This window comes from Mycteria americana, chromosome 3, assembly GCF_035582795.1.
Source record: "Mycteria americana isolate JAX WOST 10 ecotype Jacksonville Zoo and Gardens chromosome 3, USCA_MyAme_1.0, whole genome shotgun sequence".
NCBI lineage: Eukaryota > Metazoa > Chordata > Aves > Ciconiiformes > Ciconiidae > Mycteria > Mycteria americana.
This window is the reverse complement of record NC_134367.1, coordinates 738,466-755,297: the sequence shown is the minus strand read 5'-3', so window position 1 is coordinate 755,297 and position 16,832 is coordinate 738,466. Positions and strand designations below refer to the sequence as shown.

The 16,832-nt window shown below is 42.9% G+C and overlaps 1 protein-coding gene across 1 annotated transcript in view; it reads left to right on the top strand.

Annotated features, from left to right (window-relative positions):
• DTNB (dystrobrevin beta) overlaps positions 1-16,832 on the top strand; it is a 218,390-nt gene that overhangs the window by 63,105 nt on the left and 138,453 nt on the right. Inside the window, exon 11 of the mRNA XM_075497583.1 lies at positions 9,389-9,513. Within this exon, the coding sequence (XP_075353698.1) occupies positions 9,389-9,513 (125 nt within the window). The remainder of the gene's footprint in view (positions 1-9,388; positions 9,514-16,832) is intronic.

Sequence of the window (16,832 nt, the reverse complement as noted above, 5' to 3'; positions counted from 1 at the left end):
TATTTTTTCTTTTATTTAACTTCTGCAAGTCTTGTGTGTTAATTTTCTGAAAATGGAAAATTAGTCTTAATTTTAAAAAATATTTCTTAGTCTGGGATTTGGACTGTATTACTGCTAGGGAAATGACAGGCAATGAAATCCGTCAGTTGGTGAGGTCAGGGAATCTGAAGTGTCTTCTTCACGTCAGTCTTCAGTAGGACACCTCTGCCTTCACTAGCCGGGTGACTAGTACTGCTGGTAAAGGGGCGAAGCTGAACCTGATAAAAAGAACATCATCCAGCAAAGAGGACGAATTTGAAGGTGTCTATTCTGGATCACTTACGTTTTCAAAAAAGATGCCGTTCAGTCCAGAAAATCGCAACGTTCTCAGGTGGGACTAAGCAGTCGCAGTGTTTCGTGAAGGATGCGTGGCTGGGGAGCGGTTCTGTCGAAGGCAGTTTGGGGAATACGCTTGCTTATGAACTGAATGTGCACCAGCAATGTCCGACTGTTGTGAAAACACTGTATTGGTGTCTAGAAAGGACGACGTGACTGCAGAACGCGCACCGTAGCTCTTCCATTCTACTCGGCACTGGCGCAGCTTCAGCTGAAATGGCACGACCTGCTTGTGTGTTTAGTCAACAATAATTTCTTGAGTGAAGACCCAAAGACTCCTGCTGACCAGATCTGCAGAGATTAGCTGGTACTCTGACACAATAAACAAGAAATGTATTTTTCCTGTCTTTTCAATCCAGCCAGATCTAGTTCAGTCTTGTGTGGTGTATTTTCAGAGTTTTGGAGCCCCAAGACCCAGAATAAGCGTTAATAATAAGTATTTTCATAAGATTCTTTTTCCTGAAATTCTGAAGTGCCTTTGGTAATTTTTTGATACTATAAATCACATAGTGTAGTGATTATATATATATATGTATATATATAAAAACCTAGGGTGATTATATGTATATATGTAAGTTCAGGTAGAAACTTTTTTTTGAAAGAGAGGTTTTGCTGCATGAACACACTGCTTGTTGGGGCCTGTTTAGAGGGAAGAAAAAACTTCAAACACTTTCCACATTTTTCCTTCTGGGCTCTTTCAATTTTGTTTTTATTAAATAGCCTTAAACACTGATTCATTTAGTTATGTACGTGCAGCAGAACTGAAAATCAAATTGTTCATTTTGAAAGCGTGTAGATTAGTCATTGTTCATTCTGTTCGTTTATTCTTTTAGTCTGCCAAACTTAAGCAGTCTCTGTCATCCGTACATTCCAGGTAAAAAGTTAAAACAGCCAAGTTACCCTCGGGTAGAAGCCCTCAGGGTATAAGTTTTAATGGCTTATTATCAACTGTAGTTGAGTTAGAACGCTCTTCCTGCTATAAATAATGGAATGTTTGTTATTTATAACCACCCTTAACATGGTGGCTTTGGAGTACGTATCACAAGCCAAACAAATGTTTAGTTGTTTCTATAGTGATAATATCTATGGCTTCCGTTGGGAAGTCATTACACGGGGTACTAATCGAATCTAAAACAGAAGACAGACCCTTTTATCTACCGAGTCAAAGTCTAGCAATATTGTAAGTAGCTGTTAATAAGATTTTGCTCTCAAAATTACATGTCTTATATTTCTGGTTCATTTAATTTCCCATTTAGACTACCTTAAAGTTATTAAAAATTTTTGAGCATGGTTTTGTTCAGTCCCCCAGAAACAAGCCAAAAGGCAACACGGTATTAAATGTGCTCTGCCTCCCTGTCACGTTGGTGTCTGTGTGTGGACTTCCACCATCACATGGGCTCCTGTTTTCAAATGATGTGAAAAAGCTTCCTTTAATAATTCCGCGTTTCCCAGCAGAGGGCACGCTGCCCTCGCGCAGGCAGGCAACGGGCCTGGACATCTGAGGTGACCGTGTGCCTTCTCTGCTGAGAGCTGGAGGCAGACGTGTGCTTTAGCTTCCTTCTCCCACTACCATTCCCCTATCTGCATTATACTCGCTTCACTGGCCGTATTGGCTTCATTCTCCTTAATCCGCTTGGCTGCTTAGCACAATTCCTCTCCTGGGAGAAGAGGGAAAGTTCTGTGGGCACTGACTTGAAAAATTTTTTTGCTTGCTTACCCATTTTCAGTATAAAAGAAGGGTGGATATACTGCCTTACTTCGTGTTTGCGTCCTGTGTAATTTACGCTTGTGATACTACAAGTAATATCAGTAAAATGAGGCAGATATTGGAGGGGAGGAGGGAAGAGGGAGAGAGAGAAACAGATAACTTTAAAACCTCAATTTTCAAACAAGGTTTCAATTCAGTTTTTATTACCTACAAATTTCTAGGCCCATCGCAACAATTGTTTACTAGACCCTTTTGGTAGTGGTGGATGTGATTTATAGAATCATAAAATAGTTTGGGTTGGAAGGGACCTTAAAGATCATCTAGTCCAACGCCCCTGCCATGGGCAGGGACACCTCCCACTACACCAGGTTCCTCAAAGTCCCATCCAGCCTGGCCTTGAATGTTTCCAGGGATGGGGCATCCACAGCTTCTCTGGGCAACCTGTTCCAGTGCCTCACCACCCTCAGAGTGAAGAGTTTCTTCCTTAGATCTAATCTAAATCTGCCCTCTTTCAGTTTAAAGCCGTTACCCCTTGTCCTGTCACTACATGCCCTTGTAAAGAGTCCCTCTCCAGCTTTCTTGTAGGCCCCTTCAGGTACTGGCAGGCTGCTATAAGGTCTCCCCGCAGCCTTCTCTTCTCCAGGCTGAACAGCCCCAGCTCTCTCAGCCCTTCCTCACAGCAGAGGTGCCCCATCCCTCTGATCATCTTCATGGCCCTCCTCTAGACCCGCTCCAGCAGGTCCATGTCTTTCCTGTGCTGAGGACCCCAGAGCTGGACGCAGCACTGCAGGGGGGGTCTGACCAGAGCGGAGTCGAGGGGCAGAATCCCCTCCCTCGACCTGCTGGCCACGCTGCGGGTGATGCAGCCCAGGACATGGTTGGCTTTCTGGGCTGCGAGCACGCATTGCCGGGTCATGTTGAGCTTCCCATCAACCAACACCCCCAAGTCCTTTTCCTTAGGGCTGCTCTCAATCCATTCTCCACCCAGCCTGTATTTGTGCTTGGGATTGCCCTAACCCATGTGTAGGACCTTGCCCTTGGCCTTGTTGAACTTCATGAGGTTCACATGGGCCCACCTCTCCAGCCTGTCCAGGTCCCTCTGGATGGCATCCCTTCCCTCCAGCATGTGGGCCACAGCACACAAACTTGCTGAGGGTGCACTTGATCCCACTGTCTGTGTCGCCGACAAAGATGTTAAACAGCACCAGTCCCAATACCGATGCCTGAGGAATGCCACTCGTCACTGGTCTCCACTTGTGGTCAATGGCTCGATGTCCAACTCTTTGAGTGCGACCATCCAGCCAATTCCTTATCCACCCAGTGGTCCATCTGTCAAATCCGTGTCTCTCCAGTTTAGAGGCAAGGATGTTGTGTGGGACAGTGTCAAATGCTTTGCACAAGTCCAGGTAGATGACATCAGTTGCTCTTCCCTTATCCACCAACAGTGTAACCCCATCGTAAAGGCCACCAAAGTTATCAGGCACGATTTGCCCTTAGTGAAGCCGTGTTGGCTGTCTACTTATAAACACACAATTATAAAAAGGTAGAAAGACAACTTTTTGCTAACGTAGTTTGTAGTTTCTAGCTTTTTAATTCCATGATGGAAGTAGTATTTTTTAACAGATGTTGCCTTTGAGAGGAAGGCAGGTGAACAGAGACAGGATCTATAAGCTGTTCTGAAATGAAAAGGATCTGGCAACACACAACACAGATGCAATGGGTTTTCAAACACGTGGAACATCGCAGTTGCATTTTACTGATAATTTCTCACGTCTTTTGCGCGTATAACACAGTTTTTCAGTGGTATCTGTCAAAAACGTATTAGTTTTCCCAGCAGAAAGTGGTCAGTTCATTTGCATGTGGTGGATATACCTCAGCCGTGTGTGTTTGTGCAGATGTAGGCAACTCCAAGGGTAATGCTTGTCCAGATGCAGGCGCAACTCGGTTTTGTCTAAACTTGGTTAAGAACGTACACGCTCAGCGCTTGCCATGTTTTTGTGGGAGGTCCCTTCGTAGTATTTTCCCGATCTCCCAGGACAGCGAGCCGAATGCCCGCTGTCAGAAAGCAGCTGCAGAGCAGCGCGCGTGTCCGGCTGGTCGGGCAGAGCCAGCGCCCGCACGGTGCAGCCCCGTGCTGACATCTGCCTTCTGGGGCTCTGGGAAAAAGGGGTTGAATAGTTCTTCTGGTGCTTAAAATGGCTTTTATTTATAGACTAGTTGCACTCTTATGCAGGCATCGCTATGTAAGTTATATTTCATTCATGCTTCACTTATAATGGAGTTGGATAGAAACATGATTGCTTATTAAATAAAAATGTAGAATCCAGGACAGTCCTCGACTGATGTATCGATGATACAGTCGCTGAAATCACCAAACCCCGAGCGTTTGGTTTGCATTTGGTTCTGACTGAGGATGAGCGCCATAGGGAGTGATTCAATGGTTAACAGGAAAGGTATTTTAACCTTACCTTGTGGCTGTACAAGTGGAATGTCGGATCCCCTGAAGAGCGTACAGTGCAGAGCAGGGTCTCCTTCAACTTTTTATGTTACAAAAGAGAGCAAACATTCCAGCTTCTCAGAAGTATTTATTTTACTTTTTTTGAGCTTTCTCTGGAAGCTGGAGAAGCCAGATGTGCTTGCTGGTAGGTAGACACTGTTTTGGATGATGAAAACTGTTTGACTGCTGCTACTTGTGAACTTAGGTAGCACCGCTGAGGAATGCAGTTTTGCAGCTTAGCACTGCAGTAGCTGCGGAAAGCGTGCACACCAGCCAGTGCTGCGCCTGGGGAAAGACGACTTTTACAATATGCACCTGATCTGTTCAGAGCTCGATTTCTTGTTCAGTTGAAGAATTTATTAAAATATATCATCTAGAAAGTGGTGGTAGAAGTGGTGTTATAGAAATAGTTCTGGAATATCTGGATTCATACGCAATTCAGTAGTCCACCTCTGACTCTGAACTTCATAGGCATTTCAGAGGACAGGAAACCCGAAAATGTACGTCTGAAACAGCCAGCTCAAAAGGAAGGGATCCACTGGGGTGTCTAGTAACCACATCCTGAATTGTAACTACATAGAAACTTCACTGATTCCTTAAACGCTTACAGTAACTGGTGGCAAACATTTCTCACAAGCTTAATTATCCTGTGCATGATTAAAAAGAAGCCAAAACTGTTTCTTTTGAATATTTATTGATAGACTTGGGAAAAAGGTAAGTATCTTCCACTGATAGGTCTCGATATGTAAAAGGCTGAGAGAGTTTGCTGAAGAAGTAACCTCAGAAAGGCTATAAAACTTAAAAAGATTTGTTGTGCTGAAAAGCAGGAATTCTGCAGGAGAAAGCACTGCAGTTGTTCCTTGCTAATGCACTCAAAGCACTGCTGGCATATCACTAGAGCCAAACTGATACCTGCCTCTCGTGAACCCTGTGGAATAATGCGGAGAAGAAATCTTTCATGAATGCCTTGGCAATTAGATGATCAGTAAAGGGGGAAAGAAAATTGCTATATGACTTAACAGTTTGGAGGAAAACCAAAAACGTTAATACCTGGGTCCCGGAAGGCTGCTGAAATGTTGTGTCCAGATAAGGAGCACGTATTTCATTTATGTGCCTGACTTTTTTCGGATCATCAACCAGGCTTCCCATCAGACTGATATAATGGCCACAGCGGTGCAAATCCTGCTGAGTCATGTACCCTGCCCATTTAGGCAGTAAAACAAAATGGATTGCCTGCTAGCCGTTCCCCGGAGAGCGTGGGGATGAAGCTGAAGGTAAAGCAGCGCATTGTTGGCTGGTTTCTACAGTTACGCTTCTGTAGCAGAAGGAAATGTTAAGTGGTTGAAAGCCTTTGAAAATAAAGGCACACCAGACTGTTTTCCCATCTAAATCTGAAGATAAATAAGACCATAAATTAGACTCCAGGATGTGTGAAACATTTTTCAAAGTCTGAAATGCTTTATTAGTTTTAACTATTTATTTGGAGTTGAAATTTATTAATACTGGTGATTGCAGTAGTACATCCAAGTTCCAAACTGACTGAGGTCCTGTTGTGACAGAAGTTACAGATCCTTCACAAAACATGGTTTGCCCCCAGCTATTTACAAATAGAGATTCAAGCCCAGAAGAAACAAGATGAAGAGCTGAGGAGGAAGAAGATGGTAAAAATACAGCAGTGCTAGTGATGGGCAAGTGGATGGTGTTATCTGGGGAGGCTTGCAGTGGTGCTGTCAGAGATGGGGCTGTGGTGGTGGTGGTGGGTAAGAGGATTAGGTTACTCCGGGGCGCTCCATGTGTGTTTTCTGCTTTTTCGAAGGGGAGAGTATCCCGTTTTTGCAGAATGCAAAGGTGCTTGCAGCCGATACCAAACAGGCAGGAGGTCAAGAGTAGCGGCAGCGATGAGAGAGAGGGGGTTTTTATTAGAAATTTCTAAAGTAGAACTCAGCTAATTGAAAGAAAAAGTAGTGATTTCTCAGGGCAATGAGATAGGTGTAAGAGGTATGCTTGCCTGTGCGGTAGCGTGCTCATGCAGCCTGCTGTGCTCTTTTCGCTGTCAGCTGCACTGAGAAGCATTATCAAAAAGTTAGGATCAATGGAAATTATCTTTCCCCTATAATTTTCGGAAAGTGAAGCTGCAGTAGTGGCTCGGTTGTACAGCATTCTAGACAGCACTGCATTTGTTTGACAAAATAAATGGTGGGGTAGCACAATAGGATATAGTGTTTGTTACGACAATGGAAAAAACCTTTAAAATAGCCTAAAAATACTGCAAAGAGGAGGTCACAGAAAAGGCACGCTGGGAATCGATGGTCTGTGGAGAAACCAAAAGATGAACAGGGTAAAGAGTAAAGTAGGAAATACTCTAAAAGGAGAAGTGGAGAACAAACTGAGAGAAATAAATGTGGAAATGTTCAACATGTAGAAGAATTCATTTAGGAAAACTAGAATTTTACTTTTGGTGTCACATTTGTGTGCATAATTTAAGTTTTACTGTGGACTTAGTAGGAAGTAATATAAAGATTGGATTGTGTTTTTCATAGGATTTCAAAATAATTAAAGGCTGATGATCATCTGTAGAACCTTTCATAGCGAGAGCGCCGCGCACTTCAACACTGCTTGCAGGGATCATCCATTGATTGCAGTCTACCAGGTTTTCTCCACACATTAAAAAAAAAGGAAAAAAGAAACCCATCAGCCTACCATCAGTAAGCCTTTGTGCACTTACTATTTAGGGAATTAGTAAGCTGAAGTGCTCCTGACCATGCTGTTGTACAGAGCTCCCTACAGGAGACTCACTGACGCAGTTAATTGTCTTGACATCCTTCCTACTGAAGCCCTTCTTGGTGAGAGGAGATAAGAGTCCTATACCCGTCACAAGAGCTGTTATACCCATCACAAGCCCCAGGTAATATATGGGGAAGATCAATTGCCCGTTTCACCTGGTATCTGAAGGTTGATAGATGGCTTGCTCTCCGTGGCCTTCGTGCGTTCTGCTGCTTCACAGGCTGGGGCCGTGGGCTGATGAATAAAAATTCCAGAATCTGAAAGGAATTAGGCTGTAACATAGTCAATAATCGGTTTAATTTGTGAAACAGTATGGTCTTCAAATGGTAACCAGGCCAGAGTACGCATTGTAAAGCAATGTTAGATGCTGATGGAGGCACGTGACTGGAATTGGACTGGAGCTACTACTTCAGTCTTCTCTGGCATGTACTCCAGGGAAGAATATGATCGTGAGTAGTTCTTTTTTTCCCAAGACTACATCACGAATTCAGAGGCAGCCTCCATTCATGGTTTTGAGGGTTCTCAGTTAGCGCTGACTTTGAGTTGTAAGGTAATTGAAAGAGGATAATAAATCTTCAGTTAAGAGCCAGCTATCCTAATAGATTCTCACAGGCACCCAGCTCATCTTTCTTTTCTCATTTGAAAGGAATTATTCTCATTTTTCGTTGTTTTCCAATTGATACCAGTATTTTACTTTATACTTAAAATGCGTCCCAATCTACTACAAACCACGTAAATCCACAGAGGGAACAACTTCCTCACGCATAGATTCTCCACTCAAAAAAGCCTTTATTGCCTGTTTTATATTGCTAAAGCCAGGAGGCCCAGAGCTGAAGATTCTCACTGGTTTACTAATTGCTAATTGTTTATTTCATTGTTAGTAAATATTAGTAACTGTTAGTAATTGCTAGTTACTAATTTATATTAACTGTAACTGTGCGTGTAACTCCTGCCGTGGGTAACCTTGCCTCGTATTTAAATCAGTGTTAATCTGAATTTTAATTTGAATGTGCCTTGAGAACTGGTCCTAATTCTGCTTTGGAATGTCTTACAGGAGTAGTAAAAAAAGTTACATAGGAGTAATTAGCCACTAGGTTACACATACATGGACTGTTAGTGAGTTAGTTCAGAAAAACAGAACTGCTGGGTTACTTCTGAGCTCCCATAAACGCATTATCTGGCCTCCCACATCGCTGGCGTGAGTTCGGTGGATGTAATAACATTTTAAGACTTAATTTTGTAAGTCAACATTGGACTTAAAGCACATTTTAAGCGCGTGACTCAGGCCAGCTATCCATTCTCGGGTGTTTGGCAACGCTTGTCGCCAGCCTTTCAGTCTTCCTTAGATGATCCCGGGATAGTTGCTGCTGTGAGATTAGTTAGCACGACCAAGTGAATCTGTGAAAGAAAATAAAGAAACTGGTCGTTCATATCTATCTTAACACTATGTTTCACCTTGGCTTTGCCCATAAAGAACAAAAAATTTGAAAGCTGCCTTTCAAAACCAGTTGCCTTTGCAAAGGACAGAGGGAGGGGGCAGAGCGCCAGCTTTCTCGTGATCCCGGTGGCTGGGAGGGGGAAGCGGTGCTGGCCGGTGGTGCCTCTCTGCACGCAGGTTTTTCACCTGCTCCTGCACCAGTCCCTTGTTCTTCCCCTGCCCTCCCCTCAAAATACAATGCCTGTGTTCAGAAGATGTTGTAAGTGTAAGAAATCCCTTAATTGGATATGATTGCCCCTTGATTTAATTCCTGATCGAAACACCAGACAATTGGTTTATTTCTTCATCTTACATACTTCTGTTAAACTACTTTCATTTTCCAAAATTATAGCACAAAAAAACCCCACAAAACTTGTTCACCTAGGTAGTGTCTGTACTAATTTCTCAGGTATGGTACAATGTAACTGGCTATTTCTGAATATTCTAGTACTGTGCATTTTTTTTACACTTCTCTGTTACCTGATTGCACGTGTTGCCCTGCTCTTCGTAATAGTCAACTCATTTTTGTCATTCTTCTCAAAAACAGAAATCACCTGCGAAGAAGCTGAGCCACGCAATTAGTAAATCACTTGGTTGCGTACCAAGTAGAGAACCACCTCGTCCTGTATTTCCTGAGCAGCCAGAAAAGCCACTTGATCTTGCACATATAGTGTGAGTATCTATTTTAATCTATTTTTCACTTAATCAGCGATACAAAGCAAGGTATTTGTGGCTGTATTTGACTTTGGAACAGGCTAGCAGAGAGGAGCCCTTAGATTAGAATTACAAAGTTGCAATGCTGTAACTGTTCTAAGTGTTTCTCTGAAAAATTATTTGAAGCGTCTTGTTTTGTTAAGAATATCTTGTCAACAAGAAAAGAGATACAGAATATGTTTATGTGCACTTAGACTGAGGCCTGATTGTATATTCTACTTGCATCCATTAGCATTTCAAAGTACTAATCAATCTTAACCTTTTGCACATCACCATATTGGATCAGACTCTATTTTCTCATTTATTGTAGGTTAAAACTATATAAACAAAACAATGTTAAACGTATTTACTTGCAAGTTAATATTGCCTGCTGTTAGCAGTAGTGGGGTTTAGCTTGTTGCTGCTGCCTGGGAGCATAGGCTTTACATGCTTACTTGTCTCACCTGGAGGTTTGCTGTGTTTTCCTGCCCAATGGCATTATTGTTACTCTTTCATTCTGACCTTATTGTCGAACCGATGGAATGATTTTAATGAAATACCATTGTTGGTTTGAACAAACTTGAAATCGTTCTGCTTCCCCAACTTGCCAGTTTTCACATCAAAAGTAAAACCTGAGACAAAAAGAACCCGAAACCAATTCTGTTACCGTGTATGTATAATAAACTAAGCCTCCAAACAGATCTGGTTTAATGTCCTGCAGAGTCTTGAGAAAAAGTCTGTCTTTTCATACATCTAAATGTAAGCACATGCTATAGAGAAGAGTGAGGAGAGAGGAGCAAAGCAAGGGGGTATAATTTATGTACAATGGAGGACTCCCATTTTCATGAGTATCGAGTAATTTGCAGTTCTGAGAGTGAGTGGACTTGATGCTCTTCTGGTTTTCTTTTGAAGTCATAAATACCAGATTCTTCACGAACTGTTTTCTCTGTCACAATTTCTGAACGGAGACCCAAGGTATTCAAATCTGAATGTCTTAGAACCTCTGACAGTTCAACATTAGGATGTGCTGCTTTGGCCTTTGCTCATGCCATATGATTTTGATTGACTGGCTCTTCTGTACGCTCCTTTTAACAGTTGTGGCAGTCATTAAGAAAAAGCTGGAGGCTAGCTTGTCAAAATATTGGAAAGGTGAGAACTGTAAAGCTTATCGTAGTGTGGTAAAACACTCGTGTGGCTTTCTGTTGTGAAAAGCGTAGAAGATCCATAACGTGACGTGGAAGAGTAGTTGCGGTGCTAGACTCCTTAACAACATAGTTCTGAGCTTTACCAATTTCTGCTTAGCTGTGTGATTGTTTTTTCCAGTTCTTGCATCACTGAGTGTTTACCAACTTTTATAATGCTTGCTTTAGTCCTGTGCAGTGAGGGGAGTTGATCTGATTTAATGGAATATAATTGTTCTGATTTGCTCTGTGAAATTGCACTCAAATTTAAAAACAAAAAAAGGGTCTGTTATGCTACTGTTCAGTTCAGACCTGAAGTCTGTGTTCTCCTAAATGAATGGCTTATCAGACCCGCAAGGACAAGGTTGTACATTGTCCACGGAATGAGCTCCATGCCTCGGCCAGGATGTGTTGTGGAGCTTGTCACTTAGCTTTAAATCTGGATTTTCTGTGGTAAGGGTGCTGCTCAGCCTCACAGGAAACAATTTCGTGTTTAAAATCTTATCAGATCACGAATCCGTTCACATTTTTCTTTTTAGATTTTTCTCTGTGCTGCTTCCATGCTGAAACGCACTAGTATTCGCAAGAGAAAATTGGTAGTTTACAATGTAGTACTTCTATAAAAAATAAAAGGATATGTAATTGCATAAGTACAGTGTATGAAAACAATTACAGCCATGGTATTGCGACTGCCTGCGTGAAGGAAGGCTGCAGAAACCGATCCCAAAACTACGAGCCGAAGTTTTACTTCTGACACAGATTACCAAGTTTGATGAATTACTTCTTTCTTTTGCTAGGACTCATTAATTCGTTAACAGATCAAACAAGTTTCAGTCCTCAGCTAGACGAGGAATGGTAAAGGCAAGAGCTGGTGGCTTACTTGTGTGTTTTGTATTTTTAATACGTGACCCATTGAAGGTGCTGGGAGGGAAGTGCCTCCGAGCTTGCTTCTTGCTTCCAGTTAGGAGCAGACTGTACCTCGACTTACAGACACGGCGTTGCCTTTTGCCTGAGCCCAGAGGCAGTTGCTTGCCGCAGCAGCGGTGGGAGCTAGCCGGGGTCATGCTTGCTGTGAGGAGATGGGCAGCAGGGTGCTCGGGGCAGCCTGGGGAGCCTGGCAGGAGTGCGTGGCCCTGGGGACGTGCGGGTGGGGGTTCGGCACGACACCTTCTGCAGTGACTGGGACTGCTGCCCAGACGCTCTTGGCAGCCGCAAGAGGACTCAGAGACATCTGCTCTGTGCTGCCAGCTTTAATTAAAAAAAAAGTGTGCCCTGAGAAGCCAAAGTATTGGGAAATGCTGCCTAATACTACAAGGACGACTGTGGGAACAAGATAATGATCTGGTGTAAAAGTAATGTAAGTAGATGATTTATATCAAACACTAAATCACATGAAAATAAAATGAACATAGGACTAAAAAGACCTACTGGGTTTTTTATAGAAGTGATATAAGACCTTGGGGGTTTTCTGTGTAAGTGATACCACTGAAATTAAAAAAAATGTAAAAAAAAGAGGCACATAACCACCCCCACCCCCGTTTTTAAGTGTGGAAAGTGACATAGCCAGCAGAGATTCTTTGATAGAACTCAACTTATAAAGAGGAATTGCTCAGGGCCACAATGAGTCATTATTTAGGTGCCAGTGATCATGAGTTGGTTACATTTTTTGCATGTAAACGAGGTGCACATCAGCATCTAACAAATGCTTTAGAGAGGACTGTGTCGCAAAGCTAAAATCAACTTCAGCTGAATAAATAATGTGAACGTAAAAATATTAATAACTAGGAACAGTTTAAGAATACTTGGTCAAACGTTCCCAGGAAAACAAGGCTTGGAAGGGAAGAAAACACAGCTATACTTGTCAAGGGAAGGAGAAAAGACAAAAATTGGTAGCAAAGAATGTAAACTAATGGTTTAAAAGTTACTGGAGAAGAGTGTTCAGGTTGTGGTTTGGCAGGGGGCAGCAGTTGTGCAATACGCTGATGGGGAGATCGTTACCTTCCAGTCCAAAAGGAAGCTGAACCGCACCGACTATGTTTTCAGTCCAAACTGCATTTTGAAAGATTTCTTAATTTGGATGCTTGCTGCTGATTGTTGATAAGTCTTGGAGCGTTGGAAAGTTCCCAGAGCACTGGAAGAAAATGCCTATGATCTCATTTCTTTTTTCAGGGCGGGGGGCGGGGAATGAAGTCAAACAAGGCAATCTCTGACATGTTATGTTTACCAACATGACTTTGATGGCGAATAAAATAATTGAGCAGTAGGTAAGCTATTTTGTTGATCAGTAAATAAAAAGGTAACTCATGCCAATCAAGCATAGGCTTTTGGCAATTTGGTATAGTCAGGCTCAGTTTGTATCTTTTTTTATGAGATTAATTTTGATTAATAAAGTGATATTGTTGGCATAATGCATTTATTATAAGCAGTGAATAATTTAGAAAACAATAATCAGTACAGCACGTATACAGCAGACTGGAAAAAAATTGTTTGGCTCATTGTCCTCAATATGACTGCAACAAGAAGGTTGCTGAGTGGGGCGTGTTTTCAAGCGGAGTCCTGCAGAGAGCAAGCCTAGCTTCTGTGCTGTTAACGTTCGTTTTCATGACCAGGAGGAAAACGTATAAAATCACCACGGATAGGCTAGATAGGCAAATGAGGAAACTGTTGGAGGCATGAAGAAGGTCAAAAGGACAGTATGCTGGGCAGAATGACTCCAAAAAGCTGTTTGGAGGTCATGGTATGCAATTGGCTGAATATGCCTTTTCCGGGCGATTTTGTAAGCAGGGATGCTAACAGGATCTGCGAGTGCAGACAGGAGAGTTTGCCCTCTGTGCTTGGTGGTGGCAAGATCCTGGTCAGCAAACTCTGTAGGTGCAGCACCCGCAGTCAAGACGAATGTTGAAAGACCAAAGGGTTTGAGGACGTCAATGAAAATCATTAAAGGAGTGGAAATAGGTATGGGAAGATGCAGAGCTTTACATCCGAAGACTCAAGTAATGCAAGTATAAGACACAGAGGTTAAGGAATGATTTGATATTTCTGAAGATATCTGTCCTAGAGAAATTAAATATAATCCCAGGGAGCTTTAGCAGATAGGCTTAACAAAAGACACAGACCAGAAGTTGAAGCTAGACAAATTCAGTATAAAAATAAGAAATTTGGTTTTAATAGTGAATATAAATAAATAATTGTTAGAATAGGTTGCCAAAGTCAAAAATGGTGGTGGAATTTCTGCCACCGAAACTTTAAAACCGAAAGGAGAGTATTTTTAAATCAAATAAGGATTCCAGTCGCTCTTATGTTCTGTATCTGACAGAAGCTCAATTATTACAGTGTTTCCTTACAGCTTTACGAGATATGAAAAATGCGTACAAAAATTTTGATGTCATCTCAGAGTCAGGAATGTTACAGACTCCACTGCTAGAGCACTGTACATATGCTCCGTACGGCAATTATGGGTTTGCTTTACTTACATTTCCAAAAATAAGTGAGTGTTTCTGAAACTACCTCTACCTCTCTTTACCTGCGTTCCTGCAGCCGTGCTGGGTCAGTGATATAAAAATGGAAATTCTGCTATTTCCTGCTATTTCAGTGCATTCTGCTTCTCTCTCCCTGCATCCTCCTCCAGATTGTAAGCTGTGTCTAGGTGGGAGTTTCCTGGCTGCTAGAGAGTAATTCTGCGTGAATCATACTCTTCTTTAGGTGCCGGTTGTCTGAATACAGTTGCTGGAACCCGCAGGCTCTAAAGGCTCCCCCTTTCTTCAGGAATTACAGTCTATATGATAGAAAAAACGAATAGGCATTAAAAAACTCTTCTTAGCTTATATTTGATAAAGGAGAGATTGTATTTGACATGGATCGTTTTTCCTGGGAGAAATCATGTAAAGTTTTCCTTCACTGCGGTGTTATTTCAGGTTATAACTTGATCACTTTCCCCTGGCTCTGGACCCATCAAATGCAAAGCCCTCCCGTTAAAGCCTTTGTTTTAAAATGTTATCTGAGATGGATCCTTTCAGTGACACAACCCTGTTGCCCAGGATGTGAAAAATTACCGTTCTGAAGGTATGCCAGCTACCACTGCCAGTATCGTCCTACCGAAAACATTCCAGCGTTTCGGTGCTCTTGTGCTGTTGCTAAACAGTCGTTCTCGGTGGCGCAGCTGCTGCTGCGGTGACAGATGGGCTGCGTCACGCTCAGCTATGGCAGGCGATGCCGCTGCCCCGAGCTGCTCCTCGCAGCGAGAAATCGGTGTCTTCACGGGAGAGGCGGCAGAATGTGGCACGTATCACCTCCGCAGCCGTTCCTCTTCACAGCTTGGGGGAGTTCAGCGTGACACTGGTGAAGGTGGGTTTGTGCTAATGAGCTACGCCACGGTCGGTGACAGCTGAAGAGGAAACGTACGTCCCAGTCCGGTGGCTCACAGAAAGGGAGTCTGTCTGCTACGAGTCTCTCCAGGTGACAAATATGTGAAGCCAGAGAGAGATAAAGGACAATGGATTACTTCAAATCAACTTTCTTATGTTGGAGGACCAGAGATGCTTCTTTAAGCCTTCAGCAGATAAGTGAAAATGGGACGAGGAGGCGTTTGTAGGGATTCACAAAGCGTTCATGCTCCTGCTGGCAGGGCTGACAAAAAATAAAGTTAGGGGCCATATGGTGCTTATGTTAATGTGCTTTCCTTGTGGTCGGCCAAGGCCAATATCGTAAGGGAGTAATAATCTGATGTATAAAAGTTCCCCCCCCCGAAGGGAAGCTGGGGGCACATGAGTTTTGTTGATCGCCCCGGCTCAGCTGGCAAGCCGTGTAGCTACGAACTGCTGCAAACCGCAGCAGGCCGCTGAGGCTGTGGATCCATAGCTGGTTCCCTCGTGCGAGCCTTCGCCATCCCCGGCTGATTTAGCAATGCTCGCCTGCTGCTCCGGGATTTGCAGCCCTCAGGGCAGTGCAGTTGCAAGCCCACCTCTAGATTCCCACCAGCAAGTCCTGGACCTGGATGCTGCAGTCAGGTCTAGGCTCAGCCCTTCAGAGAGCTGCCTGGTAATGGGAGAATGTGTAACGGTATCAGTAATATTTGCTAATATTGCTAATATTTACTTCAGTACAGTGAAGAGGGGGGAAATACTCTGCTCTGTATGTGTAGAAGATGACGTGGCTGACACATGCTAGCCAGCATATATATTGTATATATTGTATACAGTGCAATGTAGCCGTGCCCTGGCTGTTAAGAAAGTTCAATTTCTCTTTACGATGGAAGAGTGGTGTAGCAGTGGGGTCTGAATGGGGAAAACTGCCTATGGACTGGCTTCTTGTTCTTCCCCGTTACGTTGGTTTATTTACATGTCACGTAAAGTTAGAATGCGAGTTAGATCCTGTTTCTAGCAAAACGACACTTCATAGATTTGCCTGAGTTCAAGAGACCAAGACAATGGGTTTAGCTCTTGGAGAAAGGCAGAAATTGCTGAACTGAAAATGGATTATAGTTCTGCATCGCCTGCTTCCTGTAAGAAATCACAGTGGCCTTTTTGTTCTCTGCCAGCATTGGTATGACTGATTTGGGAAGAGATTCGGGTTTGACACTGAATATATTTCCTCCCAGAATTTTTGCAATGATAATGTGTAAAAGGCTTGCCTTTGCACATGAAAATAAATTTTATAAGATCTTTGTGAAGACTTATGGTAAGAATACCGGTTTGCAGGTTACAAAGGTGGTTTTGGACCGTCAGATATATGTGGCCAGAAGTTTTATTTTCTTTGACGGTTAAAGAACATTTATTGACTGTTCCCTTCTTTTCCCCACGAACACTTTCTCAGACAGCAGTGACTTGGGTCTCTTTCATTGCTTCAGCTCAAAACCCTGGGGGGAGCAATGACCTGTCAAAAATCATATCCCTTTATCTGCTGCTACTGCTATGGACAGCTCTACTGAAAAGCTTGAAAAATATGTGGATTACAGTGGAAACCAAAAACTGATATGCTTACAAAACTGCCTGTTTCTTAGCCCAGGCTGCCTGTTGCCTATGCAGTGCTTAATGGTGGGGCTAAAATGTCGTTAGCTGATTTAGTGAGTCTGCTTTTGGTGGAAATAATTTCTTCTTGCAGTTGCCAAAAAGCTCTGAG